The sequence below is a fragment of the Triticum urartu genome, chromosome 7 (genome assembly GCF_003073215.2).
Source record: "Triticum urartu cultivar G1812 chromosome 7, Tu2.1, whole genome shotgun sequence".
Taxonomy (NCBI): Eukaryota; Viridiplantae; Streptophyta; class Magnoliopsida; order Poales; family Poaceae; genus Triticum; species Triticum urartu.
The window spans coordinates 10,451,457-10,475,741 of record NC_053028.1 but is presented as its reverse complement, the minus strand read 5'-3'; the positions used below and the strand labels follow the sequence as shown (position 1 = coordinate 10,475,741).

The 24,285-nt window shown below is 44.4% G+C and overlaps 1 protein-coding gene and 1 pseudogene across 1 annotated transcript; both read right to left on the bottom strand.

Annotated features, from left to right (window-relative positions):
* Nucleotides 1-1,453: 1,453 nt before the first annotated feature.
* Nucleotides 1,454-3,028, bottom strand: LOC125520659 (probable carbohydrate esterase At4g34215). Its single transcript, XM_048685622.1, has 2 exons — nt 2,185-3,028; nt 1,454-2,070 (listed from the first exon to the last, which is right to left on the bottom strand). Exons 1-2 carry the CDS (start codon nt 2,821-2,823, stop codon nt 1,861-1,863), a joined length of 849 nt encoding a protein of 282 aa, XP_048541579.1. The 5' UTR covers nt 2,824-3,028; the 3' UTR covers nt 1,454-1,860.
* Nucleotides 3,029-9,363: 6,335 nt separating this feature from the next.
* Nucleotides 9,364-13,624, bottom strand: LOC125518093 (annotated as a pseudogene).
* Nucleotides 13,625-24,285: the final 10,661 nt, after the last annotated feature.

Here is a 24,285-nt window from a genome sequence, read left to right as displayed (position 1 = left end):
TTGCGTTATATGCAAGGAACTAAGGATTTCATGCTTACATATAAAAGAACTGATAACCTAGAAATTGTTGGTTATTCAGACTCTGATTTTGCCGGGTGTGTGGATAGTAAGAGATCCACATCAGGTTATATATTCACACTCGCGGGAGGAGCTATATCGTGGAAAAGCTTCAAACAAACCTTAACTGTTGGATCTACGATGCAAGCAGAATTTGTAGCATGTTATGAGGCCACCGGGCAGGCTGTATGGTTAAAGAATTTTATTCCCGGACTTAAAGTGGTTGACAGCATATCTAAACCAATTTTATTATACAGCGATAATGAACCCGCAGTTTTCTATACGAGTAATAACAGGTCAAGTGATGCTGCCAGACACATTGACATAAAGTATCGTGTTGTGAAAGATAGAATCCAGGATCAAACAGTTGATGTTAAACACATAAGAACGAATCATATGCTTGCGGATCCGCTAACAAAAGGCTTACTACCCAGTATTTTTCGTGAGCATGTTGCCGGCATGGGACTACTGGAAGCCTTATGATTCTAGAATAAGAGGACCATTAAAATGAACCACTCCCCAATTAGCAAAATGTTTTCCATTTCAAAATAGGCGGGTGTGCTATAAGTGTTGAGGTTCCATGGCGTTTCGAGCTGTTGTAACACCTCACTTTGGTACATCATTCCTATGTAGAATGGGTGAATGAAGTTAAGCCTAACGATCAAGGGGGAGAATGTTGGTTTTGATCTGACGGCTTAACAGGCCAGTTAGATCTATTAGTCTAACAGAAAAAAAGGGAAAGATAACGTTAAAGAAAAAGGTCCCATGCACCAACGTACGTGGGCTTTTTCTCCTAACTAAGGCGCCCTGATCGGGGGCACCCAAACCAACTGATGGTTTAGGTCCCCCGTCGCCTGCGCTATATAAAAGGGGGTACGGGAGAGGGTTGGCAGCCTGCGCAATCACAATTTTCGTACGGTTTCATTCCCCTCCCGATATTCTCTCACCCCATCCGATCGTGGGGAGCGCTGCAGCAACGGGAAGACCTACTCCAGCCGCCGCTGCTGTCCTCGGGCAGTGCCGATGGCGTCCTGAGGGCATCAGGACGTTGAGGAGGACTGCTACCTCGACTACATCACCCCTGCATCGAGCAGGCGATCATGTCCACTGCCGTGACATGTAAAGATTCCCTAAACCTTCTCTGTTCATACTTTTTAGGTGATCTAGATGCAATCAGTTCCTGCTAATGGTATCCCAGAGATGCATAATTAATCCAACAGGCCCCACACCAGAAATTCAGGTGGGAGTGATGAACTAGACTCTGCCAAGTCTGTCCGAATGAGAGTTTCCGTAACTGCGGTCTGTAAGTGGAGCATTTTCGCATTTTCCCTGCCAATTTCAATGCGTCTGCTAGTTACAAACACGAGGTTTCTCTCTTTTTTTTGGCGAGAAAACATGAGCATGAATTGCAAATGATTTATTTTTGCCTTCCTCCACGGAGATTCTTATGAACCGCTTCCGAGTCCAATCTATGTGTACATCACTGCATTGTGTGTGTGTGTGTGTGTAGATAATCGGTTTGTGCTGTAACAACAAGCCTTCTATTCAAGCAGATAAACTTAACCCCCGCAGCCCTACTTATACTCCGCTGATGATGAGATTGTTCCAACTCCTACAGTCCCCTTAGAAATTAATGGCAGCAATAATATGAGCCCGTGTCTGCCCCACCTTTGGGAGCCTCACATCAAGTATCCTACTGCTACTACAGACTGAAGCAGATTTATTCATCTGCTATCCACAACCAAACTTCACCAAACCATGGGGCTGGAATCAATGATAGTAGTCCAGTGTACTGGATCATCGTCAGAGCGTGGCGATGTATGCGTCGGCGAGCATCTTGCCGAGCCGGACCTGGGCCTGCGTGGTGAGGTGCGTGATGTCGTTGGCGAGGGGGAGCCCCATGGCGTCCACGTACTTGAGGTTCGCCACCCGCACCGCCCTCTGCTGCTTCCGCACCAAATCGAGCCACTTCCCCTGCTTATTCCCCTGCCACTGCGCCGTCGCGATCCCAACCTGCTCCAACAGATCATGGACGGATTCACTCTCAGAGTTGAGATTAATGGAGTCGGAGCAGGGGATCCATCATCCATGGGTGTAGCTACTGTGGCGACAGACAGACGGACGGACCTGGATGACGAGGAGGTTGGGCAAGGCGAGGTCGCGGCGGACGTCCCGCACAAACGCCTCCATCCTGCCGGCGTAGGCCAGCGCGTCCTCGCGCCGTAGGGTGTCGGCCTCCCCCTGGAACCACAGCAACGCCGCAATCCTCCCCGTCCCGGCGCCGGCGACGCGGGCGCGGGTGACCATGCGCTCGTACATCTCGGTGCCGCGGGACCAGTTGGCGATGGGGGTGCCGCCCTGCGCGCAGGGGACGAGGCCCACGACGGCGCCGCGCGGGCAGGCCGGGGAGCGGAGCAGCGCGTGCGCGAACGGCATCCCGGGGCCCACGCCCACCACGTTGCCGGCGTCCACGCCGGCGTGCAGCGGCTCGCGGGCCTCCTCCCAGCGGAGGGACGGGGAGAGGCGCAGCGTCCGCGGGGACGGCGCGCACTCGGGCGGCACCACGCCGTCCCAGCGGTTGCCGACCGTGGCGCCGCCCCGGCCGCCCATGTTGGACTGCCCCGCCAGGATGAACACCAGCGTCGGCGCCCTCTCCGCGCCCCCGCGCGCGCTCACCGTCACGGCCGCCGCGAGCAGCGCGAACACGGCCAGCAGAATGGGCAACACTCGCGGTCGTGAGAGCATCGTCGCCGCCGCTGGCTCCATTGTCCCGGCAAGGCCCAAGGTGACGGGGGCTCGCTCGACGAGCTGCTCTGCTCACTGGGTGCCTGGCAGTACTGGATGCCTGGATCCAATCGTGGGGAGATGGTATGATATAGAAATGGTACGGCAAGGGACAATGGCCAATCCGCCATGGCGTGCGGCGGTGTGTGATGCTGTCCTCTAGCTTTCTTGTCTGGGGGCGAGGGACTGGCAGCGGCAGCGGCATGTGTGTCTGTCACGGGCAACCGCGCATGGCTCGAAACAGGCGTCAAATGAGCTGTCCGAGCTTGGACTCCACTGCACAAGAGCACATGACTAGTACCACGGTGCATTGTTTTTTTGGACCTAAAAAGACTAGTACTGGCGTCGGAGGAACCAAAAGGCAATGCTGTGAAAAGCCAGACAAGCAAAGAGTAACGGCACCCTGTGGGTGAATCAGTAGAATATAATCTTACATCCAAGGATGCTTTTTACTACAAAGTAAGAAGTAAGAGCATTTACAGTCGCGATTTTAGTATTTATTTTTATTCATGCAGGAAAACAGAGCACGCCGAGTCAGAATTCAGACATATATGCGTGTTCCCCTTCCTCTGCCCCAGCCATGGTCTTGAAAGCGTGTCCTAATTCCAACTTCTGCAAACCGGAAGTCATTGGCAAGTTTGCATTGGCAATCTGCTGCAAACCAGAATTGGATGTGTCTGCTGTCAGTTAGTAGCAAATGTTCAGAACTCCCCCGCACATGTACGCACATGTACAGTCAAAAGCTTAACACTAAGCAGTTACAGGGAAGTAGTAGAGATGAAGCAACAATATTTACTTCCGCGATATTATCAGTGGATCCTACCAATGCAAAAGAGTTTTGGCAGCGGCAAAGGCAGGGGAAGTTGGTGGATGTGGTGAGGAAGGAGCAGAGGGTGGTGCGGCTGCCAAACCTCAAGTATGTGGACGCCATGGTGCTCCCCATCGCCAACGACATCATGCATCTCACCACCCAGGGCGCAGGTCCGGCTCGGCAAGATGCTACCGATGCATACATCGCCACGCTCTGATGATAATAGCAATCCAGTAACCAGTTATCAGTGTGTGCGCCTACCTGATTAGTACTACTAGTCTACACTATCATTGATTCCACACGAAAGAGTTTGGTGATTTTTTTGAAAAGGGGAGCAAGTCCCGGCCTCTGCAAGTACAGTCGTGTACAACAGATGAATAAAGCTGATTTACTCTGTAGTAGTACTTGTAGTATGGTCAGGTCTCCAACTGAACGGAAGGAGCAAACATAAGCTCAGATTATTGGTGACATTGTTATGGGCATTGTATGAATTGGAACAATCTCATCACAGCAGCAGGACGATACCATATTGCTGTGTGCGGAAGAAAAATTATTCGCTCTATTAAGTGTTAAGCTTATCTACCAGACAAAAGAAGACTTGTTCTTACAACAGAGACTGGTTATGTATGTACACACAAAGCTACAATGTTCTGTTGGAATCGGAACCAGCTCACCAGAAGCTTGGTGGAGAAACGCGAAAATTAATTCTTTGCAATGCAGCCCCATGCTTTCTCGCCAAAAAGGGGGAAGCCTCATGTTCGTAACTCAGTCGTCTGTGGCCAAGAAGAAGAAAAATGGGAACAAAGAACTGAAATGTTTCGAGATGTTTGCAAGATGCTTAATAATACAAGGTTATGGCTTGCAAACATATTGGTATGTGGTACAAAATGGCAGAAGCTACTGCCAGGAATAACAATAAAAGATGTTGGTTAAGATTGTGGCTTAACAATAGAAGCTTCAAACCCACCCTCTTGCTGCCGGTTGGTCTATTGGGTCTCTGCCCACGGCGTCTATCCATCCAGCTCTCACTCCATCTCCGTCGGCACAGGCAAATCTTGTTCCCTCTCGTCCATGTCCCCCACCGTCAAAGCGCCACTCTCGGCATGTGCTCTGGCAAAAAGGACGGCTGCTACTTCAGGCCGCGGCCCGCGCAGCGGAACTTTCCTCTTAAAGTTCGACCATTGCTTCGTCCCTCCCTCTCTGCGCCCTCCAGATCGCGACTGCCTCCTTCATGCCGTGGAGGCTTTCAGAGATTTCCACCTGCAGGTACATGCACCACGTCGGTCACTGCCCGTTCCTGCCGGATAAACTGCTGGTTCGCCTCGACATAGGCCTCTTCCTGGATGGACTCCAGGATGGCATGCTGCTCCGCCATCTTTGCCGCTTGGGCGACCGCGACCTCCGCCATTGTGTCCTCCATGTCGAAGCCCGCAGCCGGCAACAGTTCCTCCTCCGGCTGCTCAGCCTTGTCCTCCTCCAGATCCGCCACCTCCATTGGAACGGCGACTGCTCCTCTTCCTCTTCCTCCGGCTCTGACGAGTCCACAGGCAGGCCGGCTGCGATGCGGGTGGCACGCCTCTCCCGGATCTCCTCCTCAATCTGAAACCGGCGCTCCAGCGTGAGCATAGCATACGTCGTCTTCTTTTGCCGGGCCATGCAGAGGCCGGATGACATGGGAAGAGTGAGGCAAGGCGGGAGAGAGGTGGATGGACCCGGGATGGTGATGCAGAGAGGGAGGAAGTTGGATGTGGCTAGGGCTGGGGGGAGGGAGGAAGTGGATCTCCTCCTTCATACTGCCCTTCTTCATCACCTTAAATTATTTTCATAGCCATTCTCCTTGCCCTCTGGAGTTTCATCCTACCAGGTGTCATGTGCCATTCCTTCTGAACAACCCTAGAGAAATTCATCAAGTTCATATCTTGATCATCCCTAAAGCTCTCTAAGTACTTCCGTGCTAGGAATTTAGATGTGAAAGCCCTAATCTTTCACTTCTTGCTGCATGTGTGCTCATGCACATATCTCTTCACCATGAATGCCTTGGTCCTGTTGTCAAATGATGCCCATAAATACCATGTGCATTCATCATCACACTTGGCTTTAACTCTTTTCCTATCATTGACAGGCAGCTTGATATCAACTTTGTTCTGGCAGGAGTACTCTTTAATTGATGTCCTCAGTAGTTCTACACTCTCAAAGACTTGGCCTACATGGAATTTTGGCCTGTGTAGATCCTCTGGTCTGAAAGTTTTGAACTTCAAGTGCATCTCTTCATCATCTGAATCAGGTGCCCACAAATCTTCAACTTCAGACAAGTCTTCATCTTTATTATACTTCTGTTTGCCTCTGTCTTGAGCTTTAGTTTGGAATTGATTTCCTTTTTGCTTTCCTCTCTCATTTGATTTGTTCTCCTGTTTCTGTTCTGGTTCATCCTCATCTACATTATCTGCATACAAGTCATCATCATCATTGCCAATCTCATTGTCACTATCCACAATTAGACCAGGGTCATAATCCTCATCATCTGTGTCACTAGCTGCATCATCTTCGTCCATTGCATAATTGATTTTGGTCTGCCTAGCACTCCTCCTCATTGATGTGCTTCCAACACCATCCTCTGCTTGCATTTCATTATCATTGTGATGACTGGGTTGTTGCACTACAACTGGCTCTGCTTTCTCCATCTGATTACCCACACCTTGTTGTGTTGATGGCCTCCTCACAAACTCAAACTGATTCACATTCTCATCTGCTGCATCAACATCAGGGAATATAACCTGGAGAGGAATGGGTGCCCCTGTCTCTAGCTCTGCATCTGCCCTGCCTCTGTATGCTCTGTTTTTGCCTCGACCTCTCCAGTGTGTACACTACTGCTGGGAACTCTCTTTGCACGGCTCAAGACTGGAGGCAATTCTGCTCTTTGATTATGGACAACATCATCTTCATCTAGATTAGCCTGAAAGCTTTCATCATGATCCAGGTAGATGCTAAAGAAAGTGGTGCCCAATATCAACAAACACCATTATTCTATCTGTCTGCTCATCATCACTCAGTTCCCTCAGACCATTAGTACTAGGTGTAAGGATGGGGACATAGTAGAAAACCTTGAGCCTGCCTGCCATCTCATAGCCAATTTCCTCAACTAGGCTTTCAATGAAAATTGGTGACCAAGTAACCTTCTCCACATGATCATACCAAATGGAACGGCCATTAACATAAGCACGGATCCTTCCATGCCCAACAAAAAAACCACCATGATTGATTTCCACAGAGAAATTGCTGCTTTGGCGGCCTGTCACACCAACACATATACAACATACATCAGAATCGACATGACATCTCCACATGAGCATCAATTTATATAAACATCTAAAACACTCAGCCCCAATTCTCGTACCCCCAAATCCCATGCCAAAACTCTAGCAGAATCCGGCCCATCTACCAACTACAACACATGCAGTAAAGCAATGCGCCCCGAAAAGGAGGGTTTTTCAACATCAAAGTGCCAAAAAAGATGGATTCTTCAGTTTAGGGGACTTACTGTACACGGGGGCCGCCAACCCTTCTGCACGATGAATAGGGGACATCGCCGCCGCCTCCCATGGGAAGAACACGCGCGGTGGTGGCGCCTCCTCAACCACGCACGAAATCAGGCCATCGCCTCCGCTCTACCGCCGATGATCGCCGGGGCGGCGTCGCCTATGCAGCGCCCCCCTTTCTCCAACGACGAAGACGAACAGGCGATGTGAGTGGAGGAGGGATGAATGGGGGATGTGGTGATGCCTGAGGGCTTTTTTGCATATTTCCACAGCCGCGCCTCCGATGTTCGCCACGTGTCCCCAACGAGCGGTCAACACGTGGTCAAACTGCGTGTACGCATCGCATACGCGCTACAGTGACCATATTTTCACGTCCCATCGTATACAATGACTGTAACGAGCGTATTTCAAAGTTGGGTGACCGTATCGTGCTTTCGATGCAATTACAGTGACCGTGGGTGTATTTATCTCTAAACTTTTCTTAGCAATGATCACCCAGCCACTGCAGCAGCAAGAGTCGCGAAGCTTCCTCTTACAGCTCGTCCACTACAGCTGCTTCCTCCCATAATGCCGTCCATGGAGGCTTTCAGAAATCCCAGGCCACAGGTACATGGAGCCATCGTTGAGCAATCCATGTTATCATCCACAGGATCTGATGTGCCCAACCATTTCTTTCATGGCTTGCTTCAGAGTAAACACCAGTGTCGTTTAAGCGATTTCAGTATTTATTTTTATTCATGCAGGAAAACAGAGCATGTCGAGTCAGAATTCAGGCATATATGCGTGTTTCCCTTCTGAATTCCAACTTCTGCAAACCTGAAGTCATTGGCAATTTTGCATGCAGTTACAGGGAAGTAGTAGAGATGAAGCAACAATATTTACTTCCGCGATATTATCAGTGGATCCTACCAATGCAAAAGAATTTTGGCAGGGGCAAAGGCAGGGAAAGTTGGTGGATGTGGTGAGGAAGGAGCAGAGGGTGGTGCGGCTGCCAAACCTCAAGTATGTGCACGCCATGGTGCTACCCATCGCCAACGACATCATGCATCTCACCACCCAGGGCGAAGGTCCGGCTCGGCAAGATGCTACCCGACGCGTACATCACCACGCTCTGATGATAATCGCAATCCAGTAACCAGTTATCAGTGTTTGCGCCTACCTGATTAGTACTACTAGTCTACACTATCATTGATTCCACACGAAAGAGTTTGGTGATTTTTTTGGAAAGGGGAGCAAGTCCCGGCCTATTAAGTGTTATGGGCATTGTATGAATTGGAACAATCTCATCACAACAGCAGGACGATACCATATTGCTGTATGCGGAAGAAAAATTATTCGCTCTATTAAGTGTTAAGCTTATCTACCAGACAAAAGAAGACTTGTTCTTACAATAGAGACTGGTTATGCATGTACACACAAAGCTACAATGTTCTGTTGGAATCGGAACCAGCTCACCAGAAGCTCGGTGGAGAAACGCAAAAATTAATTCTTTGCAATGCAGCCCCATGCTTTCTCGCCAAAAAGGGGGAAGCCTCATGTTCGTAACTCAATCGTCTGTGGCCAAGAAGAAGAAAAATGGGAACGAAGAACTGAAATGTTTCGAGATGTTTGCAAGATGCTTAATAATAGGTTATGGCTTGCAAACACATTGGTATGTGGTACAAAATGGCAGAAGCTACTGCCAGGAATAACAATAAAAGATGTTTGTTAAGGTTATGGCTTAACAATAGAAGCTTCAAACCCACCCTCTTGCTGCCGGTTGGTCTATTGGGTCTCTGCCCATGGCGTCCATCCATCCAGCTCTCACTCCATCTCCGTCGGCATAGGCAAATCTCGTTCCCTCACCTCCACGTCCCCTACCGTCGGCATGTGCTCTAGCAAAAAGGACGGCTGCTACTTCAGGCCGCGGCCCGCGCAGCGGAAGTTTCCTCTTAAAGTTTGACCATTGCTTCCTCCCTTCCCCTCTGCACCCTCCAGATCGCGGCCGCCTCCTTCATGCCGTGGAGGCTTTCAGAGATTCCCACCTGCAGCTGCCTCACATGTTTTCACCGAATTTAATGTGAGAAAAATTATTTAGACACAAGGAAGATTGATTATTTACCAGGGCACTCATGCGTATACCGATTACTTTGCATCTATTCTGGATTTCCATGCGGCCGTCATTAATGAGTGTCTTCATGTGGGAAATGGGATAGAGGAGACCAAGTGAAAATACTCCCCACCTTCTTTGCATCGTCTTTCAACTCAGGGCATTCATGTATTTTTAAGAATTCGAGGGCTGGCAACCGTTGCAGAAGACCGGGCGGGAATTCCTCCAGAGCTGGACAGTCAATAATCACTAATTGCCTAAGAGAAGTGAGGCCACACATCCCATTAGGCAGCGCTTTCAGGCCAGTGTAGTGAATCAAATCGAGCCTCCTCAGCTTGGCCAGATTTCCAAGGTTCGGAGGCAGTGCCACCATGCTTTTGTAGAAGATCTCTATTTCCTCCAGGGACAGCGGAAGTGTCTCCTTAGACGATGAAGTGTACCCCTCCAGGTTCTCACAAAATCTGATACGCAGAACGCGGAGTTGATCCAAGCACCGGAGCTCCTCTGTTGGCCAGCAGACAAGACTTTTCCATCCACCAATTTCCAGCTCTTCCACGAGCGAAAAGCATTTCCAAGGCATAAAGTGCGGTCTAGACAATGGGGAGCTTGTGTCCAAGCTGTTAAGGTCTTCCAGATCAAAATACGTAAGTTTTTCAAGAGGACTTTCACTTTGGTGTTGCTGGGCGTCTAGAGGCAACATGGCTATGTTTTCCGGAGACCCAGGAGTTAACCTAGCGAGAAATGGCCAAGAGCCCAAATAGATCCTCATAAAAATTAAACTATATGCAGTACTATGTACTCCAACTATTTTCAACTCATTGACTGTGGGGGTCACTGGAATACTCGCAAGCTTGGGGCAATCTCTGACTGTTAGCACTTCAACCATCGGGAACGTTACCATGCTATCACAAGGCTGTCCCACACTGTTTTCTGCACATATCTCGAGGCTTCGTAGCTCATTCAAGTACATCCTCTTCAGCCTTGGGAAAATTTGCAGAGGGTAATGCATCCTCCAGTATCCATATCAAGGTTATTACATAATGTGGTCAGGTTACCCATCCTCCATAAGGACAATATCTCTAGAGAGGCCGAGAACCATACTACAGGTATACTCTTGCATTCTAGGCAGTCAGACATTTCGAGTTATCTCAAGAAGTTAAACATTTGAGGCTTTCTCATCCACTGTGATATTTCTATGCCACAATATCCATAGGCAGTCAGACATTTCGAGTTATCTCAAGAAGTTAAACATTTGAGGCTTTCTCATCCACTGTGATATTTCCATGCCACAATATCCAGGTATGTCCAACTTTTGGATATTACTGTGAGGTACCAAACCCTGAAGCACTTCCTCTACATTATTACAAGCCATATCTTTATGTCCATCATCTATTTCTTGGACCCAAGAGAACAACAACTCACTTAGGCTTTGCTTCTAACTGAGATTGGCTTCTTTTGCATTCTCCCCACTCTTTATCTTGCTCAAATTCAACAATTCCAACCTATTACTAAGGTGTTGCAAGTTTTTGAGTTGCTCAATTCCAAGGCCATCTCCAGTATCCACAACAAGTGTTGTTAATATGTAAAGGTTGTTCAGTAGACCAAAGTTTGGAGGCATACTTTTGAGACTATGGCAATGAGAAAGATAAAAATAGATGAGCTTTCTCAGTCTTGCCATGCCTTCTGGCAACTGCCGCAGATTATAACCTATGAGCCTAAGTGTTTGCAAGTTACACAAGACACATATTGAATTTGGCAATGTAACAAAGTAAGACCTAGAGAGGTCAAGACACCGTAAATGTTTTGCATTTATGGCCTTGCGAATGATAATTTTAGGAGGGGGACAATGCAATGCTCTTAGTGATGTCGATACCTATAGCAACACTTCATAATCCTTGTAGTATTCCGAAGGAGATAACAAAGTGCGGGGGTATGTTCTACCTTTGCATAACCCGCTGAATATTTCCAATTCAGCCTCTGTCACTTGCATGTGACAGACATCTTTTAACGATGCTTTCTGCTGAGTAAGTTCTTCCATACTACCACATTCATTCGTGACATCTTTTGCTAGATCATGCATCTTACAGTTAATAGTAGTCATAACTTGTTTGTACCATAATTGTTTTGCACTCCTGCTTATCTTGAGGAAGGACTTCCTAAACCAACTCTAAAAAAATTCCTTTCGTGTTATCATTGTTTCCTCTCTTGAATAACATTGCCTCATCTTAATCATCTCATAGTCTTGGGGAAAATGTAAGAAGCAAAACATTGACTTCATTTATATGATAGGTGTTTGTAGCTCAATTTAGGATGTACATGATTTCATCTTTCCCTCTAACATTATCACTAATATTACTTTCTTCGATGGCCTTCCATTCTTGTACTTGTTGATATCACTAGTACAAAATAGGGCTTTGGTCCTAGCTCAATGCAATCGGGACTAATGTGAGCACTAGTCCCGGTTCGAGCGGCTAGGGCGTTGGGAAGGCATTAGTCCCGGTTCAAATGGGACCTTTAGTCCAGGTTCACCGGGCTAGGGCGTTGGGAAGGCATTAGTCCCGGTTCAAATGGGACCTTTAGTCCAGGTTCACCGGGACGAAAAGGGTGCGATGCCCTTTAGTCCCGGTCCGTGTCTCAAACCGGGACTAAAGGGGTCTCTCGAATTTTTTTTGTTTGGTTTTCCATTTTTTAATGTTTTTAGTTTCTTTTTTAAATTGCTTATATCTTTTAGGATATTTGAAGTTTTTGAGTGATTCTTTTTGCATTAGCTTCAAAAAAAATTCTAGTTTCTGTTTGTGCCATTAGTTTTCAGATTTGAATGATTTAAATACCATTTTTTCAAATTTGCTTAAAACCATAGATTGTGAATAATTTGAGTTTAAAAATAGTTTTTAATTTAATTCTTTTTGCTCCTAGTCACATGTCAGATTGTTGTCACAGTAAGATTTATTTGGTTATTTTTAGAATAAATTAAATTAGGATTTTAATTAAAACAGTAATGCTTTACTTATATAGTCCTTTAATTGTTGTTTTCAATTATTTTTAGTTAAAAAGTTATTCTTTTTGCCACTTTAATAGAATGTGACTCTGGCTTGGTTAACCTTAGTTGTGACTCTGGCTGGGACGGTGCTAGCAGATGTAGTCGACAGTAGGATTGGGTGGACAGCATCCCAGACTAAAGGGGTTCAAACTCCCCGCCCCCCCCAATGTATCGCCATTTCAGTTTTGAAAAAAACAAAAGAAAATGATAAAAACTTCAAAAATTAAAATCCTTCAAGATGTAGTTATGTTACTACATCTACTAGTTAGGAAAATTAAAAAACTTAAATTTGGACATGTTTTGCAAAAAATGTTTTGAAAAAGTAAAACGGCTATAACTTTTGCATATGATGTCGAAAAAACGTATAATATATCAAAATGTTCAGCACTAAAATCCTGTTCTGATTTCGACGGCCATAGGCCGTTTTGCAAATTTGTAGAATCCTCAAATTGTGAAAGGAAAAAAAGTTATCCTCAAATTTATGTTTTTTTTGAATTTTTGGTCAAACTCTGGTCAAACTACTTATTCAAGAAATATTAGTGTTACTAAATAATTGTTGGTTTTAAGAATAATAGTTTCAAACTCAGACGGTGAAACATGTGACTTCATGCTCAAGTTCAAATCCAAGGGTTAATAGGATTGACAGCTTACTATTGTCAGGAAAACAACAAGTGCAGACCTGGAAACGAGTGGGAATAGAACTCGGAAGTCAAGCGTGCTCAGCTGGAGTAGTGAGAGGATGGGTGACCGGACGGGAAGTTAGACGATTCGGAATGATGAGGGGTGATTAGAGATTAGAGATTAAATTGTGAAAAAATATCAAAAAAAATTAAAAAAGGTGGAGCTCCAGGCAGCGGCCACATGGAGCCCCTTTAGTCCCGATTCGTAAGCGAACCGGGACTAAAGGTTTTGGGCTTTAGTCCCGGTTCCAGAACCGGGACTAAAGGTCCTCTGGAACCGGGACTAAAGGCCCGTTTTCTACTAGTGTATGAACCCACCAATCCGCCCATTGTCTTAAGAGCAAGAGGCAGCCCCCTACATTTGTTGACAATACGTTTGTCATTGCTATACACTTTCTGTGCAAACACTTCCCATGAATCTTGTTCATTCAAACATGCTATCTTATGGGGTCGAAGGGTCTGCATTATAGAGGCCACTTTCTTCGAGTTGTGACTAGTATTACACTTCCTGGTCCACCAACAAGAACACAAAAGTGGCTTCAGGACATCCACCCACTTACTTTCATCTTCATTCCATACATCATCAAGCACGGGAATAAACCTATTTTGGCCAATGACCAGAACACAAAGTTACTTTAACCTCACTAGGGAACTTTGTAACCTATCAACCTGTTAATTCAAATACATATGAACTAAATTAGTTGGCCAGAAATTAATTGAATCTTTTATGAAGCATAACTTAGAATTAGATAGTGCACCAACCACATTTTGTATGACTTTTCCATGTTGCTCTCGCCGTAGCAAGCGACTCAATGTTGGGCAAAAGAGAAATAGTTTCAGATCAAATAGAGACAAGATGCATAAAACCTAGTGAGTATGATTATTCAGCAAAATATAAATCTGCAAAACAATATTTCAGTTAAATGAGTGGATCATTTTCACTCGAAATGGAATCATTTCCTTAAGCCAGCATTTACCCTCTCGAGAAGTTTTATTTATGCTACTTCTTTCCTAAGATAGTCATCAATGAACCCATCTGCACATTTGCCATCAAGAATCTTCACCTGTTTTGGTGTCAAAATGAAAAATCAGCTAGTCTTTATTAGCACAGCAAATTGTTATCTACTACCCCCATAAAAGCATGATAAGCGGAGAACCAAATACATCTCAACCATCCAATCACATTGATCCAATGCTCCAAATCATTTCAACTGATCAAACGCGTTTACACACTAATTACCCACATGTCACTACCTCTTTCTAATTATAATTGTAATCTGACCAAAACTAACTGCTACCCAACACCTCCCCACCCCCACCAAACGGTAACGCTGCTTCTTGGTCGCCGCTCGGTCCCTTCCTCACGGAAGTCTGGTGCTCTGTCGCCACCAATGGAAGCAGATTCCAAGGCCATTAAAAGTTTTGACTGGGTTCAACAAATAGAAATAAAAAAATGAATGGGTTGCTATAGTGGCTAAATCAGAGAAAGTTTTTTGATGGAACGTTGGACACCTACAGAGTGGAAGAGAAAGGTGTACTAGATGAAACTACTAAAACTTTCAACAATTTAGTGAGGACAAAGGGCCACTACTAAAAGTCTAGTTATAACTGAGAAAGGTAGCAAGTTCATAAAGAATGATGGGTCTGTTGTTGCATGAATGAGCTGGAGATATTATCCAAAGCTCGAGAAAAAGTAATTTTTAGTAAAGATATGGGGAGTACATGTTTCTTGGAATGTTCATTTAATTTTTTCTACACATATTCATCTTAGGATACTGCTAACACGTGCATTGCACGTGCAGCATTACTAGTAAAGGGAAGTGTGCATACCACAGTTGGCAGATCAATGATCAAGCTGTCGAACTTCTTCTGTGATTTCCAGTCAGAGATCATGGTCTTAAGGACAAAATTCACAAATCCATCGATTACTTCTCTTGTTTCCTTTAATGAATTTACAAATTTTTCTTCAGTTACCAAAGCATCACAAATTTGAACCTTTGGATTGCCATTATTTTTTCCTTCCAGCACATGATTCCTATATGTGCCTTCATATTTATCAAGCAATTTCCTATAGTATTTCTCAGGACATCCACAAAAGCAATGGCCATGGGCATTATTTGCCGACCTGCGATGACAAACAGGTGGACCAGCCTTAAATTTTGAACCCCCGTCTACAGTTAAAGCCTTGTTTGGTGCCTTTCGAGTGTCTGCCCGTGTACATTGCATGAGTATCATGTTAGCCGTTGGACACTCACAAATAAACGAGTCTTCATATGTAGAAGCCTACTGAAATGAAAAATTAACAGTTGCTTCCAATACTCTAGATGGTCAATGCGGGCTGAGGAGGGGGAGGGTGCATGACCAATGTGCTGATAAGACTTTTCAACTAATTTGTTGATATATTCTTTCATTTGAGTAGCCTCGGAATCTCTCCGGAAATATAATTGGCACTCACATCAGCTCCTCAGAAACAGTATGACACAAAATATCAACCCTAGATATTTTAAACAAAAAATACTTTAGCCCGGATCTGAGGAAATGAGTTTGTGCTCTGTACACAGACGTGGTCGGCTGACTTTCCTGCCTAAAAATAACGAAGATGGTCAGACAAGGGCAGATATTGGCATGTTATGAAATTATATATCAAGTTAAGTTACGAAATTTAAGTGACATTACCTCCAGGCTAATAAATGGCAACACACTAGCGATTTAGATGTACATCCCTGATATACTTAACCATTAGAATACCAACAGGTGGTGCTTCTAAGTCATGATTTTCCATATAGTCCACACATATAAGCTGCAAGACACAAACAAGTTACTGCTAGTAAAGCAACAAATACATAAGTTTCGAACTTACATTCAGAATGTGAAGACATCCCGCATAATTCTTCAGCTTATTTTGTTTGAATTTCTCTATAGACTTAACAAGATAAGTAGTAAAAAACCCACACCAATCCAAATTCTTTATTTCGGACTCGATGAGATTTTGCAAAAAACTAGAATCTCCTTCCCATGTCTAGAACAGCTAGAAAAATGTTCAGTATAGACTCATGAAATAGATAGGAAAATCATCATAAGATGTGTTTTCTTGCTTGTTACTTTATTCCAAAGGGTGCTCTTACTCATATCAACTAGCTCACTGAATGTTGTATTCCTTGCATAGTTTAAGACATCTTTGTGTTTGTTTATTTCAAAGTCTCCATTGTGCCCAAGAGTTTTGCCCCAGAGGGAAGATTGTAGCAGTCCCTAAATTAGTTTTTCAAATGGACATGTTCCCAAAAACTTTTCCCAAGTTTCGGAACACCAAAACTAGCATCATAATCAAAATTGCAAACCATAAATCTTTTAATCTCAGCATGCAATTTGCCAATGGATTCCATGTCAAACACAAAAACCCATGTGCATATCATTCACAATCTTCTTCCGTTCATCTGAAAGGCCTTTGAGCATTGTGAAAACAAGATCGGAGCGGCAAAAGTATGACAATTCCCAGCCATCTTCCGGTAACTCTTTCGAAGATGACATAATTGCTGACTAACTGGTATAGAAAATGAAAAATTACAACAAGGCAGGAGATAACAAAGCAATCAAATCTATTTATGACTTGATGCAGCTATAATGCACATATATCATGTTAATTTTGGGCTAAATTCAATATAACCATGCATCATTCAATATATAATAGGTGACGAGCAAGCATCATATCACAACTGGCATAGAAAACAAAGTTTTAAACACGGTAATGGTGTTTTCAGAGATGTCTCGCTACAACTATGCAGTTTTGGCGCTCCATTGTTGTCATGTGCAATGGCATAGCCAGGATTGGCCGTCGCCCAGGCAAGAACTAGGAGCCAAAAAATATCCGAAAGAGTACTTCAGTTTTAAGGCATACTGAAAGTCAAGGTCATTTGCATTACTAATAAGAATCTGAACCAAAATATCATTTGCCGTGTAACTAAATTAATTTCTTTATTAAAATTACAATTCAAAGAAAAATTAATAAACCAAATATAATTTGCCATGTAACTAATGTACTTTATTCAAGGGGAACCTGTAGCATTCAATCAGCAAACAAAACATCATATACATGCTGCTTGATCAAAGGAATTGCATACGGGATAAGACAAGACCATGTACATGGAGTTTAGTTTGCTGATAGAATGCTACAGGTTCCCTTTGAATAAAGTAAATTAGTTACATGGTAAATGATATTTGCTTTACTAATTTTTGTTTAAATTATAATTTTTATAAAGAAAGTAATTTAGTTACACGGCAAATGATATTTGGGTTCAGATTCTTATTAGTAATGCAAATGTGCTTAACTTTTAGGATGCTTTAAAACTGGAGTACTCTTTCAAATATATTTTTTGCTCTTAGTTCTTGGCTTGGGAGTCGGCCAATCCTGGCGTTGCAAATGACGGCATTGGAGCGCCAAAACTACATAGTTGTAGTGGAACATCTCTGAAAACGCCATAGCCATACAGTGCGATAGCCCGCTATTTAAAACTTAGTTTTCTATACCAGTTTGATATGATGCACGCTCGTCATGTATTATATATTGAATGATGCATAGTTATATTGAATTTTGCCCAAAATTAACATGATATATGCGCATTGTAGCTGTATCATGTCATAAATGGATTTCATTGCTTTGATATGTCCTACCTTGTTGTAATTTTTCATTATCTATACCAGTTAGTCAGGAATTATGTCGTCTCGAAAGAGTTAGCGGAAGCTGGCTGAGAATTGTCACACTTTTGTCGCCCCGATCTTGTTTTCACAATGCTCAAAGGACATTCAGATGAACAGAAGAAGATTGTGAATGATATGCACATGGGTTTTGTGTTTGACATGGAACCCGTTGGCAAATTGCATGCTGAGATTACAAGATTTATGGTTTGCAATTTTGATTATGATGCTACTTCCGGTGTTCTGAAACTTGGGAAAGGTTTTTAGGAACATGTCCATTTGAAAAAACTATTTTAGGAACTGCTACAATCTTCTCTCTGGGGGCGAAACTCTTAGCACAACGGAGACTTTGAAATTAACAAACACAAAGATGTCTTAAACTATGCAAGTAATACAATATTCAATGAGCTAGTTGATATGAGTATGAGCACCCTTTGAAATAAAGTAACAAACAAAAAAAACATCTGATGATGATTTTCCTATCTATTTCATGAATGCTACACTGAACATATTTCCTATCTATTTCATGAATGCTACACTGAACATATTTCTAGCTACACTGAACATATCTCTGCCCTTGTCTGACCATCCTCGTTATTTTCAGGCAGGAAAGTCAACTGACCACATCCGTGTACAGAGCCCAAACTCATTTCCTCAGGTCCGGAAAGAATTTTTGTTTGAAATATCTTGGGTTGATATTTTGTGTCATATTGGTTTCCGGGTAGCTGATGTGAGTGTCAATTGTATTTCCAATAGATTCTGAGGCTACTCAAATGAAAGAATATATCAGCCAATTAGTTGAAAAGTGTTATTAGCACATTGGTCATGCACCCTCCACCTCCTCAGCCCGCATTGACCATCTAGAGCATTGTAAACAACTTTTAATTTTTCATTTCAGCAAGCTTCTACATATTAAGACTCATTTATTTGTGAATGTCCAACGGCTAACGTGATACTCCTGCAATGCACAAGAGCAGACACTCGAAAGGCACCAAACAAGGCTTTACCTATAGACTGGGGTTCAAAATTTAAGGTCGTTCCACCTGTTTGCGGTCGCAGATCGGCGAATAATGCCCATGGCCATTGCTTTTCTGCATGTCCTGAGAAATACAATAGGAAATTACTTGATAAATATGAAGGCACATATAGGAATCATGTGCTGGGAGAAGAAAATAATAGCAATCCAAAGGTTCAAATTCGTGATGCTTCATTAAAGGAAAAACAGGAGTAGTAATCGATTGATTTATGAATTTTGTCCTTAAGACCATGATCTCTGACTAGAGATCACAGAAGAAGGTCGACAAGTTGATCATTGATCCGCCAATTGTGGTATGCACACTTTCCTTTACTAGTAATGGTGCACTTGCAATACACGTGCTAGCATTCCTAAGATGAATGGGTGTAGAAAAAATTAGATGAACATTCCAAAAAACATGTACTCCCCATTTCTTTACTAAGAATTACTTTTTCTCGAGCTTTGGATAATATCTCCAGCTCATTCATGCAACAACAGACCCATCATTCTTCATGAACTTGCTACCTTTCTCAATTCTAGCTGAACTTTTAGTAGTGACCCTTCGTCCTCACTAAATTGTTGAAAGTTTTAGCAGTTTCATCTAGTACACCCTTCTCTTCCATCATGTTGTTGGGGAACGTTGCAGAAAACAAAAATTTTCCTACTCGTTTCACCAAGATCCATCTAGGAGTTCATCTAGCAACGAGTCATCAGATGCATCTACATACCTTTGTAGATCGCGTGCGGAAGCGTTCAAAGAACGGTGATGATGTAGTCGAACACGACGTGATTCAAATCACCGATGACCAAGCGCCGAACGGAGGGCACCTCCGCGTTCAACACACGTACGGGACGGGAGACGTCTCCTCCTTCTTGATCCAGCAAAGGGGAAGGAGAGGTTGATGAAGATCCAGCAGCACGACGGCGTGGTAGTGGATGCAGGGCGTCACAGTAGCAGGGCTTCGCCTATACTACGAGAGAGAGACGTAACGGGGAGAGAGGGAGGCGCCAAGGCTAAGGTATGAAGTCCCTCCTCTCCTCAACTATATATAGGGGTGCTAAGGGGTGGGGGCGCCGGCCCTAGTAGATGGAATCTACTAGGGGGGGCGGCGGCCAAGGGGTGGGGGGCTTGCCCCCCCAAGCAAGGGGGCGCCCCCTTTAGGGTTTCCCCAACCCTAGGCGCATGGGCCCTTGGGGGGGTGGCGCCCCAGCCCACTTTGGGCTGGGTCCCTTCCCACTTCAGCCCATGGGGCCCCCCGGGATAGGTGGCCCCACCCGGTGGACCCCCGGGACTCTTCCGGTGGTCCCGGTACAATACCGGTGACCCCGAAACTTGTCCCGATGGCCGAAACAGCACTTCCTATATATAATTCTTTACCTCCGGACCATTCCGGAACTCCTCGTGACGTCCGGGATCTCATCCGGGACTCCGAACAACATTCGGGTTACTGCATATACATATCTTCACAACCCTAGCGTCACCGAACCTTAAGTGTGTAGACCCTACGGGTTCGGGAGACAAGCAGACATGACCGAGACGACTCTCCGGTCAATAACCAACAGCGGGATCTAGATACCCATGTTGGCTCCCACATGCTCCATGATGATCTCATCGGATGAACCACGATGTCGAGGATTCAAGCAACCCCGTATACAATTCCCTTTGTCAATCGGTATTTTACTTGCCCCGAGATTCGATCGTCGGTATCCCAATACCTCGTTCAATCTCGTTACCGGCAAGTCACTTTACTCGTACCGTAATGCATGATCCCGTGACCAGACACTTGGTCACTTTGAGCTCATTATGATGATGCATTACCGAGTGGGCCCAGTGATACCTCTCCGTCATACGGAGTGACAAATCCCAGTCTTGATCCATGTCAACCCAACAGACACTTTCGGAGATACCCATAGTCTACCTTTATAGTCACCCAGTTACGTTGTGACGTTTGGTATACCCAAAGCACTCCTACAGTATCCGGGAGTTACACGATCTCATGGTCTAAGGAAAAGATAGTTGACATTGGAAAACTCCAGCAAACGAACTATACGATCTTGTGCTACGTTTAGGATTGGGTCTTGTCCATCACATCATGCTCCTAATGATGTGATCTCGTTATCAATGACATCCAATGTCCATAGTCAGGAAACCATGACTATCTGTTGATCAACGAGCTAGTCAACTAGAGGCTTACTAGGGACATGTTGGTGTCTGTTATTCACACATGTATTACGATTTCCGGATAACACAATTATAGCATGAACAAAGAAAATTATCATGAATAAGGAAATATAATAATAATGCTTTTATTATTGCCTCTAGGGCATATTTCCAACAGTCTCCCACTTGCACTAGAGTCAATAATCTAGTTACATTGTGATGAATCGAACGCCCATGGAATTCTGGTGTTGATCATGTTTTGCCCTAGGGAGAGGTTTAGTCAACGGATCTGCTATATTCAGGTCCGTATGTACTTTACAAATCTCTATGTCTCCATCTTGAACATTTTCACGAATGGAGTTGAAGCGACGCTTGATGTGCCTTGTCTTCTTGTGAAACCTGGGCTCCTTGGCAAGTGCAATAGCTCCAGTGTTGTCACAGAAGAGCTTGATCGGCCCCGACGCATTGGGTATGACTCCTAGGTCGGTGATGAACTCCTTCACCCATATTGCTTCATGTGCTGCCTCCGAGGCTGCCATGTACTCCGCTTCACATGTAGATCCCGCCACGACGCTCTGCTTGCAACTGCACCAACTTACTGCCCCACCATTCAAAATATACACGTATCCGGCTTGTGACTTAGAGTCATCCAGATCTGTGTCGAAGCTAGCGTCGACGTAACCCTTTACGACGAGCTCTTCGTCACCTCCATAAACGAGAAACATTTCCTTAGTCCTTTTCAGGTACTTCAGGATATTCTTGACCGCTGTCCAGTGTTCCTTGCCGGGATTACTTTGGTACCTTCCTACCAAACTTACGGCAAGGTTTAAATCAGGTATGGTACACAGCATGGCATACATAATAGAACCTATGGCTGATGCATAGGGGATGACGCTCATCTCTTCTATATCTTCTGCCGTGGTCGGACATTGAGCTGAGCTCAATTTCATACCTTGTAACACAGGCAAGAACCCCTTCTTAGATTGATCCATATTGAACTTCTTCAATATCTTATCAAGGTATGTGCTTTGTGAAAGACCTATGAGGCGTCTCGATCTATCTCTATAGATTTTGATGCCTAATATATAAGTAGCTTCTCCAAGGTCCTTCATTGAAAAACTCTTATTCAAGTAGGCCTTGATGCTGTCCAAGAGTTCTATATCATTTCCCATCAAAAGTATGTCATCTACATATAATATGAGAAATGCTACAGAGCTCCCACTCACTTTCTTGTAAACGCAGGCTTCTCCATAAGTCTGTGTAAACCCAAACGCTTTGATCATCTCATCAAAGCGAATGTTCCAACTCCGAGATGCTTGCACCAGCCCATAAATCGAGCGTTGGAGCTTGCACACCTTGTCAGCATTCTTAGGATCGACAAAACCTTCCGGCTGCATCATATACAATTCTTCCTTAAGGAAACCATTAAGAAATGCCATTTTGACGTCCATTTGCCATATCTCATAATCGTAGAATGCGGCAATTGCTAACATGATTCGGACGGACTTTAGCTTCGCTACCGATGAGAAAGTCTCATCGTAGTCAACCCCTTGAACTTGTCGATAACCCTTAGCGACAAGTCGAGCTTTATAGATGGTCACATTACCATCCGCGTCTGTCTTCTTCTTAAAGATCCATTTATTTTCTATGGCTCGCCGTTCAACGGGCAAGTCAGTCAAAGTCCATACTTCATTTTCATACATGGATCCTATCTCGGATTTCATGGCTTCTAGCCATTTGTCGGAATCCGGGCCTGCCATCGCTTCTTCATAGTTCGAAGGTTCACCGTTGTCTAACAACATGATTTCCAAGACAGGGTTGCCGTACCACTCTGGTGCGGAACGTGTCCTTGTGGACCTTCGAATTTCAGTAGGAGCTTGATCAGAAGTATCTTGATCATCATCATTAACTTCCTCTCTAGTCGGTGCAGGCACCTCAGGAACATTTTCTTGAGTTGCGCCATTTTCCGGTTCAAGAGGTAATACTTCATCAAGCTCTACTTTCCTCCCACTTCTTTCGAGAGAAACTCTTTCTCTAGAAAGGACCCATTCTTGGCAACAAAGACCTTGCCTTCAGATCTGAGGTAGAAGGTGTACCCAATAGTTTCTTTTGGGTATCCTATGAAGACGCATTTTTCCGACTTGGGTTCGAGCTTTTCAGGTTGAAGTTTCTTGACATAAGCATCGCATCCCCAAACTTTTAGAAACGACATCTTAGGTTTCTTCCCAAACCATAATTCATACGGTGTCGTCTCAACGGATTTCGACGGAGCCCTATTTAAAGTGAATGCGGCAGTCTCTAAAGCATAGCCCCAAAAAGATTGCGGTAAATCGGTAAGAGACATCATAGATCGCACCATATCTAATAGAGTGCGATTACGACGTTCGGACACACCGTTACGCTGAGGTGTTCCAGGCGGCGTGAGTTGTGAAACTATTCCACATTTTCTTAAGTGTGTGCCAAACTCGTGACTCAAGTATTCTCCTCCACGATCTGATCGTAGAAACTTGATCTTCCTGTCACGTTGATTTTCAACCTCACTCTGAAATTCTTTGAACTTTTCATAGGTTTCAGACTTGTGTTTCATTAAGTAGATATACCCATATCTACTCAAGTCATCAGTGAGGGTCAGGACATAACGATAGCCACCGCGAGCCTCAACACTCATTGGACCGCACACATCAGTATGTATGATTTCCAATAAGTTGGTTGCTCGCTCCATTGTTCCTGAGAACTGAGTCTTGGTCATTTTACCCATAAGGCATGGTTCGCACGTGTCAAATGATTCATAATCAAGAGACTCTAAAAGTCTATCTGCATGGAGCTTCTTCATGCGTTTGACACCTATGTGACCAAGGCGGCAGTGCCACAAGTATGTGGGACTATCATTATCAACCTTACATCTTTTGGTACTCACATTATGAACATGTGTAGCATCACGTTCGAGATTCATAAAGAATAAACCATTCACCATAGGAGCATGACCATAAAACATATCTCTCATATAAATAGAACAACCATTATTCTCGGATTTAAATGAGTAGCCATCTCGAATTAAACGAGATCCCGATACAATGTTCATGCTCAAAGCTGGCACTAAATAACAATTATTAAGGTTTAAAACTAATCCCGAAGGTAGATGTAGAGGTAGCATGCCGACGGCGATCCCATTGACCTTGGAACCATTCCCGACGCGCATCGTCACCTCGTCCTTTGCCAGTTTCCGCTTATTCCGCAACCCCTGCTTTGAGTTACAAATGTGAGCAACTGCACCGGTATCAAATACCCAGGAGCTACTACGGACACTAGTAAGGTATATCAATTACATGTATATCACATATACCTTTTGTTTTGCCGGCCTTCTTGTCTGCTAAGTACTTAGGGCAGTTCCGCTTCAAGTGACCGCTTCCCTTGCAATAA